This window comes from Mirounga leonina, unplaced genomic scaffold (genome assembly GCF_011800145.1).
Source record: "Mirounga leonina isolate KUSES-001 unplaced genomic scaffold, KU_Mleo_1.0 Mir_104, whole genome shotgun sequence".
NCBI lineage: Eukaryota > Metazoa > Chordata > Mammalia > Carnivora > Phocidae > Mirounga > Mirounga leonina.
Genome location: NW_023270231.1, coordinates 16,039,911 through 16,066,525, shown reverse-complemented (window position 1 = coordinate 16,066,525; position 26,615 = coordinate 16,039,911). Strand labels below are relative to the sequence as shown.

Genomic DNA, 26,615 nt, shown 5'->3' with positions numbered 1-26,615 from the left:
ATGGTTTTAGAATAAGCTTTGGAGAATGATGACTTGAGATGCCATTTAGCTTTATAAATAGCTGTAAATTTGACACTTACTTTAGAGACTAATTTGAGAACACAGGCCCTGAAGACATTTTAAATTACTTCATGAATGAGTTAATGAAGGAATGAGTTTGACTTTAAGGTATAACTGGCATTTTAAGATTAAATGCACAGGGTGAAAAAATGTTTCCAATGAAATACTAATTAGATTTCTTTTCCTTATCAAACTAATTAATTTTTTCTTTATTTTTCTAAAATAGATAAGTAATGGAACATCATCTGTGATCGTCTCCAGAAAGAGGCCATCAGAAGGAAACTATCAAAAAGAAAAAGACTTGTGTATTAAATATTTTGACCAGTGGTCTGAATCAGATCAAGTGGAATTTGTGGAACACCTTATTTCACGAATGTGTCATTATCAGCATGGACATATTAACTCTTACCTGAAGCCCATGTTGCAGCGGGACTTTATTACTGCTTTACCAGGTAACTGTACTTGTCTTTTAAAAAGCTGACCAGTGGAAGAATGTCCAGCCCAAGGGCCTAGGTGGAGCTGAGTAGATATTTGTGAAATGCATGAGTGAGTACAGTGTGAGTTTCTTTGGAACCCATATTGTATTTTAATATATGGCACTTGAAAAGGAGTTATAATGTAGCATCTATATAGGAAATGTAGGCCGTTTCTGCGATTAATGGTGTTGGTCTTTGGTCATATTATTGTTTCATTTAATTTAATGAGTTAATGCTATGCTGATAGTTTTGATGTAGTCTATATATAATCTGTATTTTGCCTTTATAAGTAATTTTTAAAAATATGAGACAATTTTTCCTACAGTGTTTGTGTTTTAAGAAGTGTCCCAAAGTTTAGGATGTTCCTTTGTACCTGAAGTGACATTTAGGATAGGGAATGGCAAAAATATATTGGAAAAACTGATAGCATGTCTTTATTACATATTTTGAAACTTATTTCTGCATCTTCTCCCTCATTATCTCTCTCTCTCCCTCTCTCTCTTTCCCTATCTCCCTCACACCCACATACTCCTCTGGTTAAGTTTACTTTGATTAAAAAAAAAAAACGACTATTTTTTAGAATAGTTTTAGGTTTATAGTAAAATAGAATATATAGAGAATTCCCATATTTTCCATATCTTCACCCCACTCCCCATCACCATCCCATCCAGAGTGGCTCATTTGTTATATAACACATAGGCCTACATTGATACATCATTATCACCGAAAGTCCATACTTTACGTTAGGGTTCACTCTTGGTGTTGTACATTCTGTGGGTTTTGGCAAATATATAATGACATGTATGTATCGTTATAGTATCCTATAGAATGGTTTCAGTGCTCTAAAAATCCTCTGTGCCCTCCCTATTCTATCCCCCTTTGATTTTTGATCACTCATTAATTCTCTCTTTTCTCTCTCTTTATCACTCCTCTTCCTCTTCCTCTTATTCTTTTAATTTTAAATATAAATTTGACTAGGTAAGATAGATTTCACTTCTGAAGAGAATGGTAGCCAGAATGTTTTCTTTTAATACGGTCAGTGTAGTCTAGAGGTTACAACTGCCATGCCAGGGTAGACCTACAATTGGCCAGGGATAAAACAGTGCCATTGCCACCAGCCCTAACCTATCAGAGCTTCGGGACAGCTCTTCAAAGAGAAGCTCCTCTTTTAGCCTGTCTGTGATTTACAGTGCATCAGGATTCCATATTCTAAGGATTTCCATAGCAGATAGGACCGGGGCTCAGGTCTCTGGGCAGCTTCGAATTTCTAATCCTTCTTCCAAAATGTGTTCGTACAATGGGGAGTGTTTAAGGATGTTTGAGAGTTAGCTTAGAAAATTTTTACTCTCCTGTTGTTTTTATGCTTAAATGTAGTATTGTTTGCCCTATTTCATTCATTAGTATTTCTAGAAAAGAAAATAAGAACCCTCTCTTTTTAGAATTGTATAGTATTTAATTGCTAAGAGGCATCTTAGCCATCCTTAATCCTCTTTTTCATTGTATAGACTGGGAAGCCAGCGATCAGAGAAATTGCATGAAATGACAAAGATCATACATCTTGGTTATTGTGTTGATTATGTGGGTGATGGTGGGGGCTGGTTCAAAAGTTAGTGCAAAGGCTAAAATCATTATAGTTAGGATTACTCTGGAAAATTCCTTAAATTGGTCCTAAGTATAGAATACATGTTTACAACCCAGTTCAGTAATAATTACTTTTACTTAGAGAGAGAGAGAAACAGATACGGTTTTAATTGTATGAGAGGGAGGGAGGGCGAAGAGGTCGGGGAGAGGGAATTATAGGTGGGTTTAAGTAAGGTGAGTGAGCCTTTGGTGCAGCATCTCTGGTTTGTGCAGTGCCAGAACTCAGAACGCCTGGCACCCAAGTCTTTCTGTGGACTCAGGTTGCATCTCACATCAAGAAAAAGATAGGGCAATTTTTATAAAGTGGATGATTATAATTATTGTAATTGTTCCTCATAAGGGCTTTTAACTAAGTGAAGTTATGGCTTCATTTTTCTCAGGCAAATCTGTTGTTTTTTTGTTTGCTTTCTACTGTTTTGGTTTTATTTTATTTTTGCCTGTAATTTGCTTCTCAGACATTTTAGAGTGCCAAGAAACTCACCTTATATTTACAGAATATCCACGAGGTGGCACTGTTGAAGTTCTCTTGATTTGCAGAATGTAGTTCAGAGGCAACCCCTTCTCTTGGGGAGTGTATGGTCTTGGAGAAGAGACAGAACAGATGAACATGTGTTATGTATATAAATATGGTTAGTATAATTGCATACAATTCAGTTTTCATTACAGCGAATTTTAAGGCATTGTCCATATCTCTGTTAAAGTGGAATTTTGTGGTATTGAATATTACATGAAATGAATGAACCATTGGCTGGGACATGGAAATATTTTTGTTAAAATGCTATTTGTTTTAAAAGGATTTGATCTGAACATATATACATATGTCAGTGTATATCATACGTATGAATCTAATAGCTGGGGACAAGCTGGCCTAGTTGATTGTGTTCATGTCTAGTAGACTTGGATTAAAATTGGCGTTAGTTCCTTAACAAAGACCCTGCCTTAAGAGTATTAGGGAAGAAACAGGTTCATGTGCATGTTCATACTTAAATTTAATAATGGGTGGAGCAACTTACTAATCACTATTCTAGTTTGGTGTTTAACTTTTACTGTAGACGATCTTGAGTTTGAAGTTTTACTCTGTTGAAATTGTCAACTTAAGACGTCTTTTGATTGTAGAAACTATTAATTCTATAAAAATTGTCTATAGTTCTCACTTTTAAATGCTTACTGTGAATATCATACCTGTCAGTATAGGGAAAATGGAAAATGTTTGTGGTCTCTGGCTCCTTTTGGTTCAGTGGAAAAAGTGATAATTATGATATGCTTTTCTAAAAATCATGGTAAATGTTTAGTCTGCAATGTCAATTTCTGCAGGCTAAGTTTGTGGTTTGTGAGAACTGTTGTTAAAGGGAAAATTTATACCATTTGAAGTAGAGGCAGATTGTACTTCAAAGAGGATGATAAGCATTGGAGATCCTTTTGGTGAGGTATCTGAGCAATTAAGAATTTTGAAACACTTAGCTTCCTGGCCATGGTTTATTCATTTGTCTTATCCCCAAGTAAGGATGATAAACCATTATGGACTGTAAATGTGACAGACTAGATCAAAGGTCTTGGGAGACATGGAAGAACCAGAGCGAAGCTAAGGCTTTTTAGGCTGGATGCAGGGCCAGAGACCAGCATGACAGAGTGGAAAGAGCTTGGGTGTTGGATTTACACAGCCCCTAAATTTGAATCCCAGCCCCTGCACTTAATAGTTCTATGAGCCCACTTTTTGGAGCCTCGGTTTCCTTTTTTGTGTGGGAATAATAATAATACTTCATGGGATATTGTGAAGATTAAGAACAATGTATGTAATATGCCTGACATCTGGTGGGTATTCTGGGGATGGTAGCTTAAAAAAAAAAAAGAAAGAAAGAAAAAAAAAAAAAGCCCGGAGAAGCAGGAAACACCTGCTTCTCCGGAGGTTAATAAGATTTGTTGCCAGGAAGTTTTAATTATTTACCCGCTAATTTCTGAATTGATTCATCTTGACATCATATAGGTAGGCATTTGCACCACTTTGTTGGTACAACAACATGTTGGACTTTGTGACCTGAGTGTCATTTCACTTCAATTCTGTCTGAATCTTTAGGTCAGTATATTCCTAAAGACATCCATTGACGTCCTGTTGCTGTCAGCAGTTGTATTGTTTTTTACTTTCAAAAGGTTTCTAACTTCAGATTTTACAACTAGATCTGTGACTAGGAAGGGACAGCAGGAGTGGGTGGGGAAGGGAGTTTCTTTGCAGCTGCTTTTCGAAATGTGTTTCTAAAATAATAAAAGGTACTATAATTGTATGATCTAAGCAGCTGTGTTAAAACTGGCTGTAGTCAAGGGCATTGAACTGACATTTTACAGTTGAGTTTCATTTTGGTATAGTGTTATTTACATGTTGAGCTTTGAAATTTGTGCCTTTTAATTGTTTTAATTTATTGAAATTTTTCCAGACCTTCATCTGGTGCCTATAATTAGCAACAGAAGCACGTCCTCAGCATTGTGTATGCCGTGTTCTGGCCTCGTTTTCTGAAACCATAATGTGTCCTCTTGTTGCCTTGGGAAGGGGGGTGGTGATGGGAGATGGGGAGTCTCAGCAGGATAGAGTCAGTGAGAGCCAGATATTGGTACTTAAGAAATGCTTAGTTTTTTTTTTTAAGATTTTATTTATTTATTTGACAGAGAGATAGTGAGAGCGGGAACACAAACAGGGGGAGTGGGAGAGGGAGAAGCAGGCTTCCCGCGGAGCAGGGAGCCCGATGTGGGGCTTGATCCCAGGATCCTGGGATCATGACCTGAGCCAAAGGCAGACGCTTAACGACTGAGCCATCCAGGTGCCCCAAGAAATACTTAGTTTTAACACCTCAAAGCGCTTATTAGCCGGAGCAAATGGACCACCTTACTCAGTAACTTCTTTGTCCTGAATAGGCTTGAAACAAGGAAGTTAAATGGTCTGCATGGCCTCGGGGGATAGCTATTCTAAGGTGTTCAGATAGAGGTTGTGGGATTCCGATACCCTAAACATTGAAGGGAATGTGAGTGGGCTTAGCACTTTGCTAGAGTGCAACATTTTCTCTGCAGAAAATAACAAAGAAGAGCAACATTGCTTAGCTTCTTTGACCAGTGATATCAGCTAAGGGGATTTGGGCATGAGGGAAGAACAGAGACTGACACTTAGCAAGTACCAGTTCTGTATCGGGCTCCTTAATAACCTCTTCCTGTTAATTTTCCTAACAAGGCTAAGTAGTTCATAAAATGAGCATATTGAGAGTAGCTGTCTCAGAGGGTTATTGTGCAGATTATATCAGATCATCCACTTCAGCTATTTAATATCATTGCTATTTTATGGAAAACTGAGATCCAAAAGGGAAAACTGATGTGCTTCATTCAACCCAGGTTATCTGACTCTACAGCCAGTGCATTTACCAAGAGACTAAAACATGCTGCCTCCTAGAATGATGGTATGAATTTCAAGTATTATCCGAGGAAAATGAATCTCATAGGTGTCATAGAGATGTTACTGAATTGGAGTGAGGGCATTTTGAAAGAGGAGGAAATATGTGTTAGAGATTTCCTTATGCAGAAACCCAGTGATAGTCTAATGGTGAGCTATTGAAGGGGGAAAAAATCAAAGAGGACTAAAAAGGGTATCATGGCTATAAAGCAGTAGTTCCCAACGTTCAGAATTATCTGGTGGCACTTCCTAAAAATACAGATTCCTGGTCCTCACCATCTAAAGATTCTGATTCAGTAGACCAGAAAAAATGTCCAGGGAATCTGTTTTTGTTGCTTGTTGTTTTTGTTTATTTGTTTTAAAAATCACTTACCCTAAGTGACTCAATTACAACCACACAGGCTTCTGAGAACCAGCTCCTAGACCACCCAAGCAGGTGGAAGATTTGGATGCTGCTTTCCCAGTTCATAGTCAGACAATGGGGATATTGCACTTATTGAGAAAGCAACTATCTGATGCAATCTTGTCTCCTATTCATTTCCTCTCTCAGAGAGCAGGGGACTCACGACGGGAATTGGTTTAGGGGTGTGTTTATGACCAATTAGGAGGATTTGGTTAATGATATGGAAATAAACTAGATCTTGAAAGGTGACTGTGTTCTCATAGGACGTGTAGAAACTAGAAGATAGTCAGGTAAGTACCCAGAATTAGAAAAATTCAGAGAAGAGCTAAATCTATTAGCCCATGACTAGAGACACTAGGAGAAAATATGAATATAGAGGTCTGAGAGATTCTGAAATTTGAAATTCTTGTTAATTTGTTAGTCCTAGCAGTGGAGGGCTACAAGTAAGACTGTATGTGATTATCCATGGATTTCCCTGATTTTAAATGAAGATGGAAGAAAGGGGCACATGATCATGGAGATACACAAAAAGGAAACCAAAGCTCCTACAAACAAGCAGACCTAAAGACATTGTGGGCCAGGATATTGACAGGACCTGTAGTTGTGATTTTCAGAATTGTGGAACATTGAGAAGAAGCAGAGCTGCTGGGTACAGGTGTGTTTGGTGGCCTTGCCTGAGAGCACCCTGGGATATGATTGGTGAGCACTTTTCCTGGTTTTAAGAACTGGAGAAGTAGAGGTGGGTGTATTTGGGTGATGTTGGCTGATAAATTTGATGTTATACTCTAGCATACCTTTAAAATGGATTATCAAAGGTAAATAATTTGCAGCCAAAAAGACTCTGTAGGGTTGTGTAAGCCTAGAAGGATGTATACGGAATGTTAGGAGCCCTGATCTCTGAGAGGATTTAGGGATTAAACATTTTTTGCTTATATGGATTTTATAATTTTTCTGTAATGAACTTGGGTTATATATGTTTAAAAAAAGGGACACAAAGCAGCTACTTGCCAACTTGTAAACAAAAAATGTGATACCAGCTTTACGTAGTAAGCACCAGCAAGAGAATACAAAGTGTAGCCATACCAAATTCGCCTGACATCGGGGTAGGGGAGGGGGATAAGGTTATCAGATTAGTGGGTCAGAAGAATGATATAAAAGGTAAAGGTAGTAGGGTCTTTATATGGGGCAGTTTCTCCAAATATTCAGACACATTTGAATAGAGAGATATAGGCTGAACAGTGGTACATCCAGATGGTTACAGAACCAGTGGCTCAGTATTGGTATGTGTGAGTATTTCATGAATAGACCCACAGAAGCCTGGATAGAAATATCTAGAATCATGGGTGCTGTCCTTGGTTCTGACCCATTTAACATGTTTGCCAAGAACTTGGGATAAAGACTTACTGCATTTGACCATCACGCGGAATTTTGGTGTGGAATACCCACTCTTCTGGAGGACAGAATCAGAATTCTAGAGGCTGACATGGAAGGGTCAGATCAAGTCTCAAAGGTGAATTATAGCAAGGATAACTATAAATTCCTGCATGAAGCTGCCCTTCATCTCTCCATTAGCCATACAAATTTAGACCTGGGGGAATTTTTAAAAATAAATATTGTTGGGGAACAGGCTTAGAAATTTATTTTAACTTACTGCCATTTAGGAATCTACTGTGATAGGACTACTGGATAAAGGTGATGTAATCTTTGCACCAACTGTAATATAATGACATGTACAAGAAAAGATCGTGGCTTTAGGGTAGTCTTCATGATCAGGTCAGAGCTTGGGTATTAGGTCTAGACCAGAGTAGGACAATTAGTATATGAAAGGCTTGTAAACCAGAATCGACAGTAGAAAGTGTCATTCTCAGAGTTGAAGACAACATTAGTTTGTGAAGCATTTTAATGCATCATCTCATTTTGATACTTTCAAAATAGAGATTATTTCCCCATCTTATACAGATGAGAAAACTGAGCTCTGAAACTTTGAAGACTTACCTATTTCCTGCCAAGTTAGTGCCACTATATGGCTTCTATTTATCTTGAAAAAGAGAGCAAATATTAATCTTGTATGGTGCTTTGTTGTCTTTAAAATCTTTCCATAAAATTCTTTCATTTGATTCTTAACTGGTGGTGTGAGAAAGGACAATGGTTACTGGTAATTACCATTTTATAACAGTAAAAGACCAAGGGCCAGTTATATTTCAATATTTATTTCATGTCAAAGAACTGCTACATGGTGAATCTAGACTTGAAATTGAAATTTTCTGCCTGTATGTTTAGCATTCCCACCACTGCAGTAGGCCTGGGGGTGAGCTTTATTTTTTGTAGTTATGGAGGGCTTGACTAGAACCACAGGGTGGGAGTTTGCAGGTGGCCACAATGTTGACTATGTTGACACCATGGTAGTGTCAGGCAGACTCTGAATCTTAGTTGTCTTTGGGAGGACCCTTGCATTGCGTGGGATAAGCCTCATAAGGTTGAAGAATTTGTAGGCATGTATGGTTCTTGCTTTTGAGGATTTTACCTCCGTAAGAAGGAGATGAAGAATGATTGACAAAAATACATCTAAGGAGACCTGACTTTAACTCTTAGATTGTCACTTAACTTTTCATAAGCTTTTTAAGCTGTGTCAGTGTTTCACCTTTTTTGTCTCCTTGGCTCCGAGGGATTCACATAGGTCATGTATTAGGAGGATGATGTGTTACGAGAGACGGTAGGTCAGAGGGGAAAGAACACCAACTTAGGAGCAAGAGATCAGAGTTGCAATGTAGTCTTTACTACTCTATAGTTGTGAAACCTTGAGAACTTTACCTCTCTGTGCCTCATCTGTAAAATTTGAGGAATCATTCTCCTGTAGTGGTTTTGTAAAAGAGTTATGTAAAAGAAAATGCAAAACAAGTCTTTTTTCATAATATCTGACAGAAAACTGTCCAGGATCGGCTTTTACACGCAGGAACTGTTGCCATAAATTTATGTATATACATACATACGTACATATACATATACATACCTATATACATGCACACATATGTATGTATATATATTTCTTTAAAGCCAACCTGGGGCTTGAACTCAATGGCCCTGAGATCAAGAGTTGCATGCACTACCGACCAAGCCAGCCACGCGCCCTGCCAGCAATTGTTTTATCTTAAAAACTCAGAGCCAAAAAGAAGCGTATGTGTTTATGTACTCATGCACTTGTATATCTGCAGAACTTTTGATACTACTCAAGTATGTTACCTGTTTCAGGATTTCTTTATTCCTCTTCCCTTTACAGAAATGGTGACTGGTACATTTCCATCTCCCTTCCCATTCCTTCACTGCCTTTTCTATTTTGTAGAGCAAGGCTTAGACCACATAGCAGAAAACATTCTTTCTTACCTGGACGCCAGGTCTCTGTGTGCAGCAGAGCTGGTATGTAAAGAATGGCAGCGAGTGATCTCTGAAGGAATGCTTTGGAAGAAGCTGATTGAACGAATGGTGCGCACTGACCCTCTATGGAAGGGGCTTTCAGAAAGAAGAGGGTGGTAAGTTCTTGGGTTGTTTGTTGCCTTGAAAAAAGTTTCTTGGTACATAGGGTCAGTTTGACTGCTTAAATAAGCAGTTATACTTGCCAGATGTGTTGGCCCATTTTCAACAGGTGGGAAAGAGGAGTGGTCTGGAGTGGTGGCGGGGTGGGGTGGGAGTTAAAGCTGTTAGAATAATTTCTTTTGCAATGCATATTTCCTTTATAAGGATTAACCGCTAGGAAGTATTATATAGTTTGAATGAGTGATTTGCCTTTTCAAATCTATGTATTTATGGTTTTCCTTTCACATTCTTCTTTTTTTTTTTTAAGATTTTATTTATTCATTTGAGACACAGAGATACAGAGAGAGAGAGAGCATGAGCAGGGGGAGAGGCAGAGGGAGAGGGAGAACCAGGCTCCCTGCTGAGCCAGGAGCCCGATCTGGGGCTCAATCCCAGGACTCTGGAATCATGACCCGAGCCGAAGGCAGATGCTTAACCATCTGAGCCACCCAGGCGCCCCCTTTCACATTATTCTTAAATGATGATACTATTACCAAAAGATAAGAAAAAAAGAAAATATAAGAAAGTCAAATAATGCCATTTTGCTATTTGTCATTGCTTCTGATTGAAGATGTGGAAGGCACAGTGGGCAGGAGTTTTCAGATAACCCATTAACTTATATACAACTTTAGAGCCTTGTACACCTATGTAACATGGCCCACTTAGCACAGAGAGAATGTTACAGATGGAAGTACGGGTTGCAGTGTGAGTAAGGGTTAGGGCTATATTTTCTTCATGGGAAGAAGTTTGATGTGTACCAAGTAAGCTTCATTAACATTTTTTATTAAATTATAGAATGAAAGGCTATATTAATAGGTGTTGGGTGTTCAGAAAATAAAAGGCCAGGATTATGATACAGAGCTGGAAATTAAAGTACACTTGTGTCCAATGTGTGAATTTAACGGTCAGAAACCCTGCTTTTAACTGAGTTGAAAGGTACAGAATCTTTGTAAGCACCATGTTTAAATAAAATTCACCCTTTTATGTGCAAAAATGTAACATTTGTTTGTTTTTATTTGCCAGGGATCAGTACCTGTTTAAGAACAGACCTACAGATGGCCCTCCCAATTCATTTTATAGGTCATTATACCCAAAGATTATCCAGGATATAGAGGTAACTTTATGATTTATCTGTTTTATGGGCTCTTTGTGTCTTGTTCTCAACTTTTTATGTTGCCTTAGAGTGTTTTTTGATCTAGCAACATGGAGCTAGTAATTTTTTTTTAAGTTGAACTCTTGAAGCAAATGTGTCATAATCAGTGTATAATCTGCAGCCATTCTTCAGAATAGATAATGCCTGTTTGTAAAAAAATGATCTAACTTTTCTAAAACGTGAAATACGTCTGCAAGGTTGCCAGTTAATTAAAACCTGAATCCAAAGTCAGCTTTTTATTCTGATTTGATAAATTTTCCAGAATCCAAGGCACAGTTTTTCAGGTCAGCAGTTTTACATTTTGAGCCATCTCGAGGGAACTGGAGAAGGCACAGTCTCAGTTTCCTCTGTAAATTTCCCATAACTTTTTTCATAAAAATGACTCAAATATGATTCTAAGCAATAGTTAAGTGGGTTTTATAGAGCATATTATGCTCCTGGACCATTTTGGATGTGAGTGTAACTTCACCAGACCAGTAAAACTCTGTAAACTTGATGAGAAACATTGGAGATGTTTGATATCATTCATGTGTTCTAATTAGTTCAGTTTTATTATTTAGCTCTTTTCCTTGAACCAGGAAAGACATGCACAGGCATTTCTCATTAACTCTTTCACACGTGTTCTTGGCAGGTCTTGGTTACTTCAGTATTTCCTCCTTGGCGAAAAGTTTAGCCTTTGCTAGGCAGTGCTGTATCACCCATAAAGTTATACTCAGTTTCCCAAATGTGAAGTAATCCTCTCCCCCAGGTGATAGACATAAAAGTTACTGTGCCAAAATTCATTAATGGAGAAACATACGCCTTTTGGGGAGTCCGCTCCTCCCCCTTTAAGGCAGATGTGAACTGATGGAATCATTAGGCTAATGGTAAATCTCAATGTGACTAGAATATCATATTTAAAAAACAAATCCTTGTCTTGAGTAGACAGCTCCCTAAAATGAGCTGTAAAGTAATCTTTTAGGGAAGGCTAAATATATAAAGCTTCTGCCTGACAAATCATAAAGTTTAGGAATTAATTGATCCGTTGGCAGTTCAAAACTTAGAATAAATTGCTCCTACAGTGTCGGAGCTGAGACACAGTGTTAACTTGAACCTTAAGTTGGGATGTGTGTGTGTGTGTTTCAGGGGAGAGGGGCTGTCTCTTACTCCAAGACAGTTGTACTCAGATATTGCTTGTGCATATATATTAGAACCTGTATTACTTGTTGCTTTTTTTCCCAACTATTCTTTACAGAGTATCTCTAAATTTCTTTGAATAATTTTAGCAAGTCCTTTGTTATGAGAAGGACAATGTTGAAAGTCAATATTAATAAATGGGAACTCTGGAAGAACTTTGATCAGGCTGAAGATTTTGGTGACATAGATTATTTTATTTAATCCTCATGAATACTGTTTTAATCGATAGTATGAACTCAGTATTCTGTAGCATGATAGCATGTGACACCACCTACCATAACCATTTCCTCAGGCTGAAATAATATTTTAAAGTTAGTGGAGGAGGCAGATGTGAGGGAAATGGAGCTATGGGGGAAAACCCTATTTGATACAAAACCTCTACATCATGGTGGTCTACCCAGTGGTTCTTAAACTGTGGTTTGGGAAAACCCACTGGTTGGCCACAAGAGTCTCCTCCAGATTTTTGTGGGCTAGATCTCTTAGTGTAAGGGATAATGTTTTATACTTTGGTATATTCACTAATAGTAGTAATAATAAAAAAATAATGTATCACACATATAATAAGAGTGTTTACTTGTGCTAGATACTTTGTGAAGCATTTTATAATATACTTCATTTAACACTCTGAACAATGCCTTGAAAGGTAGGCCATGGTCTTATTTAAAGTTAAGGAAACTGAAACTTAACAAGGTTAAATAGCTTGCCCCAGAACACATAGCTAGTGAGTAACAGAGTCTGTGATCAACCTTATATTCTTCTGCACTTAATACAGCTTTCTGTATTATGGATCACTGGTACCTCATCAAAATAGAGTTCTTTACCTCTGTTTTGGGAGTATGTTTTACTCGGTCGAGGGTGGATGCACACGTAAAGGGTTGTGTCAGTGATCTATGGATCAAACAAATGCAGACTCAAGGGCTTGGCTCTTGACCATATGGCTGGTATGAAACTCTTATGGCAGAATATAATAATTACAGTACCCTCTTTTGAGCCTTTGCAGTATGCCATGAACTGTGTTGGGTGACTTACAGAGATTATTGCATTTAATTCTTACAAGGTACATATTATCCCCATCTGTAACAAGTGGAAGCTAAGGCTAAGAGAGGAGATGGGAATTTAACTGAGATCTGTCTAGCTTTAGGCTTAGTGTTGTTGTTTGTCATTTTCAAAGTTGGAAAATTCAAGAAGTGAAGGAGAAAGGTATGTTGTTGCATGCCTATGGACTTTGCAAGGTGATCTTCTCATCTTTCCCCAGTGGTGTGAGTACTCAGCATCCTTGAAAAAAAGGGTTTGAGTTAAGATAAGATTAATTGGCCTATTTTAGTTCCAGTTATGGGAAAGGTAGTATTTTAAAAGGGTTTTAAGCACATTGCTAAAAGATAAATTACACCCCCTGAATGCTAAGTGGATGTTTGTGCCCCCTGCCCAGTTGCCCATACACAGCTGCAGAGTCTGTGTGGTTACCATGTGCTTTGCAAAGTTGCCAATTCACAACACCTTTTTCTCTTTCTTTTTCTTGCTCTGCTTTGACAGCTCTATTTCATGTACTGGCTTCTGTCATCTGTCCATTCCCAGATTTGACTTTGATGAGCAGATGACCTTGCCCTTCCACAGTGACTTACAGAAATTGGCTAATTTTTAAAAAGAAGTAGAGAATCTAGCTTAGTGTGGCCAATCCCCATTATTCAGGAAATAAAGATGTGAGAGATGAAGTCTGGGAGAATAAATTAGAATTCTTAGCTTTCTGAGAAAGTTCATCTCTCATGGGTGTTCTTGCCACACAGAGAGAAGAGAGGGTTTAGAGTACCTCTGAGGTGAGAAGGAATTCCTGGAAAGACTGAGGCACATTCCTAAAGGAAGCAGCCATATTTCCTCTACTATGTAGAGTCTCAGTTGTTCTTCTTGTTACTGGTGAGCTTACTATTAGGTGCTTTGCTACAATGATTTAATTTAACCCTCAAATTAATCAAAACTGAGATTCTTAGTCCAAAGCTCATTCTCTTTTCATGCCCCCCCTCGTCCCCCCAGCATCTCTCAGGAGAGAGATGCAAGTTGTTATAATAGACTCCAGTCAATCAGAATTCTGTCTTGAACTTGGATTTTTTTCTGTTGCCATCTCGAAGTAGTGGCAAACTCTTTCATGTAATAGGTCTTTTCCCTCTTTTTATTCACTGGATTAAAGCCTTTGAAGCACTCTCCTTGGAATAGACCACTGGTAAGATGATGGTGTGTTGTATCGCACCTTTTAATAAACCACATTTTATTCAGGGAAAGTGGGGAGCTTTTTTGTGGTTTGCAAACTTGATATTAATATTGTCCTGACCAGAAAATGCTGAAACTTGCCCACCCACCCAGTTGTGTTTAGGCTTCTAAAAATAATGTTATTCCTCCATACTCAGACATCTGTTTTCACTCTATTGCCAATTTAAATGCCGCTGTATACTCTGTGTATCATGGCTACTTTCCCAGTATTTTGAAAATTTGCACAGGGTAAGGGGATTTTACAAGTTCTCAAAAACACAAAATATTCCTCTACAGTAGCCATATCATACGATGTCTGAGTGAAATGGCAGGTATCTGCATAATTAAAGAGGTACACCTGTGTATGCCCTATATCCCTGCTGCTGGAGTTGAAGTGGAATTGCGTTGGAAGGCTGAGCCTCTTCCTGGGAATGGTTAGGGAGGGCTCGGGGCTAGCAGCGTTAAGTATCAGCCTAGACCGAGACAGCCATTCCTGACATTTTGGTGAGAAGATTTTTTTTTTGGTCACGGCCTACTCCTTTTGGTCCGTGTTCTCCGCAGACAAGGAGGAGCATCACTGCTATCATGTGAGGCACTGTGACGAGCACTTTACATATGTAATCTCACTTGATCCTTACAACAGTTTTGAGGAAGTAGATACTATTTTTCCCATTTTACAGAGGAGGAAACTGCAGCTCAGACAGTCCCAGCTCATTTGCCAAAGCTGCTAACTGACTTAGGTATTTTCTATACCACAGTGGGCTGCCTTCCATTTTTAAAGGCCTATTTATTTATTTATTTAAAGTTAAATAAATAAGTAAATAAATACCTGGCTTATAAGCATTCTAGTAAGAGTTGAGGTCGTCAAATATGGTGGTAGGTGGTATTTGGGGCAGGCACAGTCAGCAGGAAGTGCTGCTTTCTTTTGTGGGTGGCCTGGGGAATTGAGAAGAGTGAAGTTTTAGGAATTACATGAGATTGGTGTTCAGCAAAACGATCAGCTCCCTGAACTGGTTTAGTGTCCCTTTCTTGGCATTTTGAAACAAACTACAAGTGTTTGGGGATTCAGGAACCTAATAATTTTTTTTAACACAGCCCTAAGTGGGAGCTTCCTAAAATGACCCATGAAGAATTATCTGGCCATCCTTTTCTTTTAAAATTCAGAATTGTGTTTTAGAAAATTAGTCTCTTTTCTGAATGTTGAGAAGCTAAGCCATTTCCTATTTCCTAACTTCCATTCAACTTAGAAGAAGAGCCTGTTACCTAGCAGAGCTTTTGAGAGGTCCTGGCCTCTGCTTCTTGTTTGAGGGCCAGAGATCAAGGGTATGGCTCAGCCTTTCATGTCGGGTAGTGGTTCTCTGTCCAGACTCTCCGGGAATGTGTGCACCCCAGGCTGACTACTGCCTCAGCCCAGCTTGTCTTCAGTCCTCTCTGCTGTATCTTTAGGTTTTTAGGTCCAGTAAAAGACTGTAATCAAGTCACCCAGTTCTAGAAAACATTTTCCAGGAGAGGGGGAGAGTATGTAGGAAATTCTTTTTGTATGGGGATTCCTCTACTTCCTCTTTTTACATTAAATTATTTTTTTCAGTCTCCCATGTGATAGTTAATATACTTCTCCTTTGCATTGAAACCTATAGAGTAACGAAGCTACTTACTGATTCAATAATATTTTAAAGCGATTGTTTTATAACTAAAAGCAGCTATATGAATTTTAAAAATAATCCAATATATATGCGTAAGATATATTACATAGTCAGCTTTGTAATACTTAGGGTTTATATGGAGTCATGCATTCTGCAGCAACTCTGGGCCCTTGTAGGGTGTAGCCCGAACATCAGTAACCACTGCCAGGAGTCACTGGCCACGAATAAGACTTGTTACCAATACATCTGTCTCCTAAGTCAGCGTTTTCCTGGTATACTTAGCTTGCTGAGGTGGCTCAGGCACTATCTAAAAATATGTTAGTTCTCTAAATGATTTTGAGCATTGAGTTCAGTTTAAGTAAGTTTTTTTTTCTGGACCCCTTTTCAAAAAGTTGCTTATACAGGCAGATCTATTATCTATGTCGGTAGCAGTAGCAGAAGTGGGGTGAATTATTTTCTTTTGTTCGTTTTGGAATGTGCTTTTATTTCTCACATTTTACAAACTTACTAGAAATGAGGATGCTGCCTAAGAAGCTCTGACTTGGTAGCAGATGGGCAGATGAGCGTTCTCTCGCTCCTCGTGTCTCCATGGCCCCACCTTCATCCCATGGGTGTTGGACATATGTGATTCTGCCCTCTCTTAGGGCTGTACATAGGAGCTCTTTGAGGGCAGGGATTAGATTTCCAGGCTCCTGTGCTAAGTACAAAGACCACAAATGATGGAACATTTTCCTTTTTAGCCATATCTATATCACCATCTCCGGCCTTTCATTACTTTTTCTGTGAAATGAGGACAATAATTTCAGCTTCAGAGTTGTGATGAGTAAATTAGCTATACAATATTTAAAACACATAGCATAGTGTTACAAAAGCATAGTACCTGGCACATAACATTCAGAACATTTTAACATTTTAGAGCACGCAGAAGCATACTGCCTTCAACGTAAGAGGAAATACAGTTTGTTAGAGGTCAGCAGAGCCAGTAATTAAGTGCGTATCGTGAATGAAGTTGAGATTTGTCACTTTTCTCCGGCAAAGCAACTAATTAAACTTTTAGCTACTCAGATAACTAACTACTCAGAGATCATCTTTCGAACAGTATCCTGAACTTGGGTGTAACCAATTATTTTAGTCTGGTTTGCCCCCTCATTTCCAGGATTTGGAGTTTACACTTTGGTTTTTCTTAGTAGAAATAGTGTCCTTTGATCCTGAAAATGCCTCATATCCACTACCAAGGGTTAGGTCTTCAAGTGCTCTGGGCATGACCCACTTTCTCATTAAACTTTGCCCCATGGTGTGAAGCCATAGTACATGGTACATAGTACTGTTTATCTCATGTAAGTATCCTACAGCACTTAGAGTTTTAATCACTCATTTGGCACTCATATGTTATCTGGAATTGTTACTGATCCTATGCTCTGTGTTCACTGCCTCAGTAGCTAGGACTATACTTCTTTATAGACACTGCATATTTTAGTGGAAAACATGGACTCCGTGTCAGGAAGAACTGGGTATACGTTCCAGCTAGTCCAGCTACTAGTTTTGTGGCCTCAGGAAATTACACTCTTTCCATGTTTGCAAAAGGGAAACAATAAGAACATCCTTCCAAGGTTAATGTGTGGATCGTTTAGCCAAATAAACATGTTTAGAGTATATCCAGTTCCAGATACCTGTGTGCCTCGAGTGGTAGCTCCCTTGAAAGCAGTATGCTTCCTGTCCTTTTCATCCCCAGCACCTAGCACAGTCAGTATTGTGGAATAATGTAGCATCTCGGTAAATGTTACATGAACGATGAAAGAATGAGAATCCAGGGCAGAAATGTGCCATTCTTATTTTAAGGACCTTTCAGTCTGGTAGAAGATTAAAAGTAGATGCCAAATAAATTTCTTTCTGTAGTAGTTGGCATGTGATGGTGGTTCAATATCTTTTCTCAATGAAGAAGACAGTGCTTTGGATAGATACATAGATTGTCAGTATATGCTTAATGTTGGTGGTTAAAATGTTTTAATTGGCATTAGAGAATGACCCAGTGAGTTACTGTTTATTTGTATGTTTTGGGTGCAAAAGGCATTCTTTAAACATATTGAGTTCTGTCTAGGCTATTTTTTTTCAAACCCAACTCAAACTCATTGGAAATCCTATGACGGTTGCCAGACAGTTAGGGAGCATTTGAGAAAAAACACTGTTGGGCTAATGTCTTACTTGGAAAAGAGCATGATTCCTATCCACAGACAGTTATGCAGACCAAGATGGGGTATCTGGTATGCTGTTCCTGGAAGCAACACTAAAGTCTGAAGCCTAATAGAATAGTTGATTCACAAAAACTCATCTGTTTCCTCCTTCTCCCCCTAGACTATAGAATCTAACTGGCGGTGTGGACGACACAACTTGCAGAGGATTCAGTGCCGCTCTGAAAATAGTAAAGGTGTCTACTGTTTACAGTATGATGATGAAAAAATTATCAGTGGCCTACGAGATAATTCTATTAAGGTAAATGACTGTATTTTGTATGTATTATTTTTAGAACTGTGGTTATGTGTTAGACACTGTATCACCGAATCCCTCCGTTTACTCCAGATTGTTTTTTATCTGTTCCACTCCATCTTGGCAGCCGTCAGTGTGGTTCTAAAAAAACTAGAGCTAGAGTATTTCCCTATACTAACACCAGACCCCTGGATTGTCTCACTTCTTATCCTTCTCTAAGCACATTCACATTCTGTATTCTGTGTTTAGGTGCACATTGAAAATATCTCAGTATCACAGGTCTCTTGCTGACTTTGCTAGCTGGTGGAAGTGTTGCTAATTTGCCTGTAAATCAAAGTCATTACCCTTTATGGGTGCTGACAAGTGTTCAGATGATAACACAAAAGAATGATAGAGCAATTTATATTTGTATGTTTTAATTCACTTTTCAATAGATAGTAGATAAACTGGATCATTTCTCTGTGTTTAATGTCTGGCAGCTGATCTGACAGATTTTGTTTTATACTGTTTGTAGCTTATTTTCTCATATTTAAGAAAACATCATGTTTTTTTTTTTTAACTTTTTTTTGAAGTTATAATTTGCATACAGGAAAATTCGCTCTTTTTGGTGTAAAGTTTTATGAGTTTTGACAAGCACAAAAAATTGTGTGACCGTAACAAAAATCAAGATATAAAACAGTTCCATTATCCCCCAGAGTTCCCTTATTCAGCCCCTTTGTGTTTAATTCTTCCCCCTTGGCGCTGGCCTTTTTTTAAGATATTTTTTTTCCTGCCCATATAATTTTGCGTTTTAGAGACTATCCTATAAAAATGGACTCACTTTTTGAGTCTGGCTTCTTATACTTAGCATGGTGCATTTGAGAGTCGTCATTTAGCAATAGTTGATTCCTTTTTGTCGCCAAGTGGTAATCCACTTTATGGGTGTACCTCAACGTGTTTGTCCATCTGCCTGTTGAAGGACATCCATGTTTCCAGTTTTCACAATTATGAATAAAACCACTTTAAATATGTATGCAAGTTTTGGTGAGAATATAGGTTTTCAGTTCACTTGAATAAAAACGTAGGAGTGGCATTACTGACTCATGGTAAGTGTATGTATTTCCTGCTAAGAAATGGCCAAGCTGGGTTTCAAATTTTATGTTCCTATCAATAATGAATGAGCGTTCCCCTTTTTATGCAACTTTGGCAGCCCTTGGTATTCTCAATTTTTTTTCCTTTGATATTTGCCATTCTAATAGGTATGTAGACACACCTCCTTTTGGTTTAAATTTACATTTCCCCAATGGTTGATGATAACATGCATCTTTTCTTGTGCTTATTTCCCATCTGTATATTTGTTGGTGAAGTATCTATTCAGATCTTTTGTCCATTTTTAAAATGGGTTCTTTGTTTTCGTATTATTGAACTTAGAGAGTTCTTTACATATTCTGGATACAAGTCTTTTTTTTTAGGTATGTTTTGCAAGTATTTTCTTCCAGTCTTGTGTTTTCATTTTCTTGATATCTTTCACAGAGCAGAAGATTTTTATTTTGATGAAGTGTCATGTAGCATTTTTTTCTTTTATGGATTATGCTTTTGATGTCATATCTAGGAAGTCTTTCATGGAGCTTTTTTAATCTATAAATTTATGTCTTTCATTCACCAAATTTCAAAAGTCTTTGTCCATTATTTTTTCACATATTTTTTCTGCACCATTTTCTTTCTGTCTCCTTCTGAGACTCTAATTACATAAACGCTAGATCTTTTGATATTGTCTTACATTTTCTCCAATCTTTCCCCCTCCCCGTCTTTTCTGGGTAATTTCTGTTGGTCTGTCCTCAAATTGACTGCGCACTGAACCTCCTTCATAGAAATTCACAGGATAGAGTAGCATAGAAAGGCTCTGAGAAGGTCTGCAGTAGAGACATCCAGTGTTTCCCGACTTCCAAAACATATTTGACCACAGAACTCTATTTTTATGTCATACTTCCTGATAGCCCTGATAATCTGTGGCCACAGGTTAATTAATGTAATTAATAATAATTTGGGGAACTATCTTTAAGGAATAGATAAAAATGGTTTGTAAGGACCTTGTCAAAGTGTAGGCTGGCCATGGGCTTACATTTCATTTACAGTGGATGTGTTTCTAAAGAATTCTATTTATAGAGGCATACCATGTTTAATTTAAAATAGGCATGCATTTGATTTATGACATAAACAGTAGAGCATATGTGTGTTTTAGAGAGATCATCTAGACCAGTGGTTGGAAACCTTTTGTACTTCATTCTGTACCAATCCTGGATCACTAATCACTTTTTCAAAAAAGATTTTTTTTAAAGTAGGCTTTACACTGGGCATGAAGCCCAATGTGGGGCTCAGACCCACTATCCTGAGGTCAAGACCTGAGCTGATACCAAGAGTTGGATGCTCAACAGACTGAGCCACCCAGGCGCCCTACTAATCACTCTTTCAAAATAACCTGTTCTAATAGGTCTTGCTTTTGTAGAAAGATGGTTAAATGTCTGTAGCACTTGTTATATCTTGGCTATTTGCAGTAAATTTGAGGGATGCTGTAAATCATGATAGTATTATTTTACAAGGGAAGAAACAGGTCCACACAATCTATTTTTAACAATCCAATCTTTAAAAGAAAATGATTTCCCATCCCCCATTATATAGGGACAGTATTGAAAACTTGGAAAATATTGGAAAGATCAAAAGGGAGAAAAAGAGCACTCAGAGAACAAAACCAACTATTATTAACATTTTCTTCTCTATTTTTCCTTTTTTAAATATGCATATTGGTTATGTCACTATATAGATGGCTTTTATTCTGGTTTTTAAAAACCATTACTGTAATAAAGCATTCTGTTCTCTCATTAAAAACTTTTCATAGTTTAGTTTGAAATTTTTCTGAAATGTCAAACATTTTTTATTTTAAAATTTTTGTCAATAAACATAATGGGTTAGGGGTATGCATTTTTAAAGGCTCCTAATAGATACTGTCACATTGTTTTCCAGAGGGTGAGCCAACTCTTTTCAGAGTTTAAAAATTCCCTTTATAAGGCTGTAAAGTATAATGAGTATGATCGTTAGAGGCACAAAGTAAGCAAAATAGTACATCTATTTTGGAAATTATTCAGTATGGCCTCTTCCTTTTTGTCATTTTCCACCTGTTTGAAGTTTAACTGCTCTTATTTACTATAACACAGGTCTGTTTTATTTTATGGTTCAGAGACAAACACATTTATCAGAATGTGATATACTAAATCACTGTTTGTGGTTGATCTTGTCTCAATAGATTTGGGATAAAACCAGCTTGGAATGTTTGAAAGTGTTAACAGGACACACTGGCTCTGTCCTTTGTCTCCAGTATGATGAACGTGTCATTGTGACTGGTTCTTCAGACTCTACAGTGAGGTGAGTGATTTGGCTTCACTGGTCTGAACTTACATATCTTTGAGAAGACTGAGATTGCACCCTTTTCTGGGATAAGCACACACATACTTTGTATATGTTTTTGTATGCTGTATTTTCAAAACCACTTTAGATGTAGGTTTATTTGAACAAAGTAGGCTGGAAAGACCTACTTTTGTTAAGTAGGTCCTATTCCTGTTGCTGTATGTTACAGAGATGGCAGTGTACTTTTTGTATAAAAGCACATTACCTAGTGTTAGGCTAGCTTTTTCCTGGGAGACCATGCTCCAGACATTTGAAAAAGTCACCAGCATGCTTAGTATCCTTTCTCGGACTCGGTGCTTTTAGGCCTACTTTTGCCATATAAGCCTGCGTCTTTCCTCCTTTGCTCTGTGTGAACTTATCCTCTTGGGAGATTGGGTTTACAGAAAAGCTATGGCATGAAAGGGCTGCCCCTGAGAACCCTGTATGTCGTGGATGAAGCAGTAGGGATACTGGCTTTGTCCATAAAACAGTTGGGTAAATAGATGAGTGTGGAAATTGATGAGATGTCATGACTTATAGTCTCTAGTTTGCAGTGGATAAATAGACTCAGAGGCCTGTCAAAGGTCAAGAAGAACCTTAAGCTTGGGAACTGTCCTCAATTCCCCAGCTGCCAAGCCGCCTTCCCCCTGTCATCTCAGACTCCCTGCAGAGACCACCTACTTGAAGAATCATTTTTGTTGTCCTCAACACAAGCTTACAGGCATTGTCCCTGAATACCTAACATTAAATTAACCTAAACCTGGGCAGAGCCAGGATTGGCCTTCCTTTTTTGAAACCCTCTCAGTACTTCTCAGCAAATCGAATAATTGCTTCTGGGGGCTCCTTTTAAGCATGATCTTAGGTGTCAGATCCCAGTCATCAAATACAAGTGAAGCTTACACCTCCCCAGCCTCCTGCTAAGAATGGGCCCAGGGTACAGACGCTGGACTCTTTTCCTGGTTGTTTTAACAATAACGCATTGGGCTTTTCTGTTCTCATCTAGAGTCTGGGATGTGAACACGGGTGAAGTTTTGAACACATTGATCCACCACAATGAGGCTGTACTGCACTTACGCTTCAGCAATGGACTGATGGTGACCTGTTCCAAGGACCGCTCCATTGCTGTGTGGGACATGGCTTCTGCCACCGATATCACTTTACGCCGTGTCCTGGTTGGCCACCGCGCTGCTGTCAATGTGGTAGACTTTGATGATAAATACATCGTGTCTGCCTCTGGTGACAGAACCATCAAAGTGAGTGTGTTTTCAGTCATAACTCTGCTTACTCCTGTCCCTATTAGAACACAGAGAAAGTAGAGGTGGCTTTTACCAACCTGGTACCTGGCAAGATCTTTATTCTCCTCCATTTGTGCTTGATCCCTTGAGGCAATCCCATTCTCCATGCTTCTGGAATCATAGGCAAGATAGGAGGAAAGGGTCATGGGTCCAGGATACAGAGCGGCCCTCTATTGCATGAAATGACACTGTTGATCACATTTTTAAGGGGAAGAGAACTAACGTGTGGAGTATGTGCTGTGTGCTAGGAGATTTTCATTTCTATGTCACTCCATCTTTTCCAGCACTCTGCTGAGGTAGGTATTGCCTCCATTTTACAGAGGGGGCTCAGAGAGTGAAGAACTGGGCTGACCACATAGTGAGTTAGTGGCAGAGCTGAGATTTGATTTATTCATTATTCACTTAATTTTGAGAACCTGCCATGCCATAGACCCTGGGCTGGATGCTGCAGATACGATAATGAATAAGACACATTCCTGCCTTCAAGAAGCTCAGCGTGTGGTGGGTGGCAGGCATGAGACAAACAGTTGTAGTCTAGGGTGATTCATAGGATGTGGTAAATGCACTGATAGCCGTATCCATATTTTTTAAATTTTAGTTCTGTTTTTATAACAACTCTATTGAGATATAATTCACATACCATTAGATTCACCATTTAAAGCCTGTGATCCAGTGGCATTTAGTATAGTCACAGTGTCAGCCATCACTAGTTTGAGAACGTTTTCATTGCCCTCTGTAAAGACCTCATACCTATTGACAGTCAACCCCCATTCTCTTCTCCTGGTCCCTGGCAGTCACTAATCTACTTTTTGTCCATGGACTTGCCCCTGCTAGACATTTCATATAAATGTAATTATATGATATGTGGCCTTTTCTGTCTGGCTTCTTGCACTTAGTGTAGTGTTTTCACGGTTCATCCATGAACATTGTAGCATGTATTAGTACGTCATTCTCGTTCTAATGACTGAATGAAATTCCATTGTGGATGTACCACGTTCCATTTGTCCACTCATCAGTTGATGAACATTTTGGTGGTTTGCACTTTTTATTTGTTATGGATAGTGCTGCCATAAGCATTTGTGTACAAGTTTTTGCACGGACATAAATTTTCAGTTCTCTTGAAGGTAATTCTGGGTCTAACATTTTGAGGAACTGCCAAACTTCTTTCCAAAGTGGCTAAACCATTTTAAAATCCCACCAGCAATGTGTGAATGTTTGGATTTGGCTCAAAAAACCTTTTTGTAAGCAGCACGAGTTAGCATTCTGGTGTCTAGTTCCTAGCCCCACAAATCACAAAGGTAGCATCAAACTTTAGATTCAGTGGTCTGGAAGCTGGACAAGTAGGGTTTGTATGCAGTCATTGACTCACCGCTCAGTCACACCAATTGGAACGAGATCACTGCCTGGAAGTCATGAGGGTTCGGGCCTTTTTACAAAATAGCTGATGCATAATATCAACCTGGAGAGTTTCTCCATATCCTTGCCAGCACCTGTTATTGTCTGTCTTTTTTATTACCACCATCCTAGTAATTGTGCGGTGGTATCTCTGGTTTTGGTTTCCATTTCCCCAGTGACTAATTATATTGAGCATCTTTCCAGTGCTTCTTGGCCATTTTTATATCTTCTTTGGAGAAACAGCTATTTAAATCTTTCACTTAAAAAATTGGATTTTTTTTTTATCGTTTAGTTGTAAAAGTTATTTGTATGTTCTGGTTACAAGTCCCTTATCAGGTAAATGATTTGCAAATATTCTCTTCTATCCTGTGAGTTCTCTTTTCACTTTCTTGATGGTGTTCTTTGAAGCACAGATGACTTTCATTTTGATGAAGTCCAGTTTATCAGTTTTTTGTATTTTGCTTGTGCTTTTGTTGTCATGTCTAAGAAACCATTGCCTAATCCAGGAGCACAAAGATTTACTCCTGTGTTTTCTTCTGAGAGTTTCATAGTTTCAGCTCTCACATCTAGCCCTTTGATCCATTCTGAATTAAATTTTTGTGTATCGTGTGAGTTAGGGGTCCAACTTCATTCTTTTGCATGTGGATATCTAGTTATCTTCTTCAACTACAAATGCAGCTGGTAAAGTAATTCAGGGCACTTTGGTTGCTTTGCATCTCCTTATTTGGCTTGTAATATATTAAGTGTGTCTGTGAACATCTAAGTCTTGCAGATGGTTTCACAAAAGAGGGATTATTTATTCCACATACATAATATTAGGAGTGATGTGTCAAAACAAATGGAGCTGTTCAAGAAACTATGCTGGAAAAGAGGAGGATGTGAAAGGTGAAACTTTTTCACATCAGTTACATTGGATTTGACATGTCAGCTGGCATGAAAACATAAAATCTGGCCCACACTCTTCCTTCTAGGCAAGTGAATGTCTGAACCATCCAGGAGATGTTCTCTTTGTGAATATCTCAAGGTTTGGAGACTTCACAGCTTCCCTCTGTGTTTCATTCCTGTTTTATCACTCCACAGCCAAGAAAACTATATGCTGGCCAATCTGTCCCCCAGCCTCTGAACCATATTTCATAGTCAAGTATTTTGGTCATTCTTAGAGGCTCTGATTTTTTTTTTAAAAGGTGTGTTGTGAGGGGACTTTTCTGCATTTTCTTAAAATATTGCTAATCTGTTCTACAGGTCTGGAGCACGAGTACCTGTGAATTTGTTCGTACTCTGAATGGGCACAAGCGAGGCATTGCCTGTCTCCAGTACAGGGATCGGCTGGTTGTTAGCGGATCATCAGATAATACCATAAGGTGGGTAGAAGTTGGTGTGCTGACAGGGCAGGCCGATTTTTGCCATATTTTTGACTCCTCTCCCAGTCCCGAGGTTTGAAGGACTCCGAGCCTTTGGGGATACTTCAAATAAGAAAAACTTTTATTAATCTGTTTGGCTCTGCATACTGAAGCGGGTAAACTGATTCCCCCAGTACACATGTTTTAAACATCAGCTCCACCCAAGATCCCTTAATACCAGAAACCCTCAGAACAGAGGACGCTCTAGCCTGATTCTCAACTTTCCCTTACTTATAGCTCCTGTCTCCCTCACTAACAGCTGGGAGGAGTGTACTTTATTTATCTGTCTCGTGCAGAGACTGTGCTACAGAATCTCCACTCTTGTTTTGTCTTGTATTTTATCTCCCTTTTTTCCTTCCAGCACTCAGTGACCTTGCTTTCTAATAAATATGACTATCCTTAAACATTTTATTTATTAAGAACTTCCCTTAGGGGCGCCTGGGTGGCTCAGTTGTTAAGCATCTGCCTTCGGCTCTGGTCGTGATCCCAGGGTCCTGGGATCGAGCCCCACATCGGGCTCCCTGCTCCACGGGAAGCCTGCTTCTCCCTCTCCCACTCCCCCTGCTTGTGTTCCCTCCCTCTCTGTGTCTCTCTGTCAAAATAAATAAATAAAATCTTAAAAAAAAAAAAAAGAACTTCTCTTAAATATCTATTCATCAATCTTTAGTCATTTTCCCATTGTCCTAACATATGCCAGTAGCTTTTTTATAACCAAATTGTTTAATGTTTGGGTAAAATAAAGATTGGATTCAAGACAATTTTTTTTTTTTAAAGATTTTATTTATTTATTTGAGACAGAGAGAATGAGAGAGAGAGAGCACATGAGAG

At 38.6% G+C, this 26,615-nt stretch overlaps 1 protein-coding gene across 7 annotated transcripts in view; it reads left to right on the top strand.

Annotated features, from left to right (window-relative positions):
- FBXW11 (F-box and WD repeat domain containing 11) overlaps positions 1-26,615 on the top strand; it is a 123,253-nt gene that overhangs the window by 83,474 nt on the left and 13,164 nt on the right. For all 7 annotated transcript variants that reach the window (XM_035014242.1, XM_035014217.1, XM_035014226.1 and 4 more), the window contains 7 exons: positions 287-512; positions 9,351-9,537; positions 10,604-10,694; positions 18,146-18,283; positions 21,558-21,676; positions 22,701-22,950; positions 25,630-25,748. In XM_035014242.1, the coding sequence (XP_034870133.1) occupies positions 287-512; positions 9,351-9,537; positions 10,604-10,694; positions 18,146-18,283; positions 21,558-21,676; positions 22,701-22,950; positions 25,630-25,748 (1,130 nt within the window). The remainder of the gene's footprint in view (positions 1-286; positions 513-9,350; positions 9,538-10,603; positions 10,695-18,145; positions 18,284-21,557; positions 21,677-22,700; positions 22,951-25,629; positions 25,749-26,615) is intronic.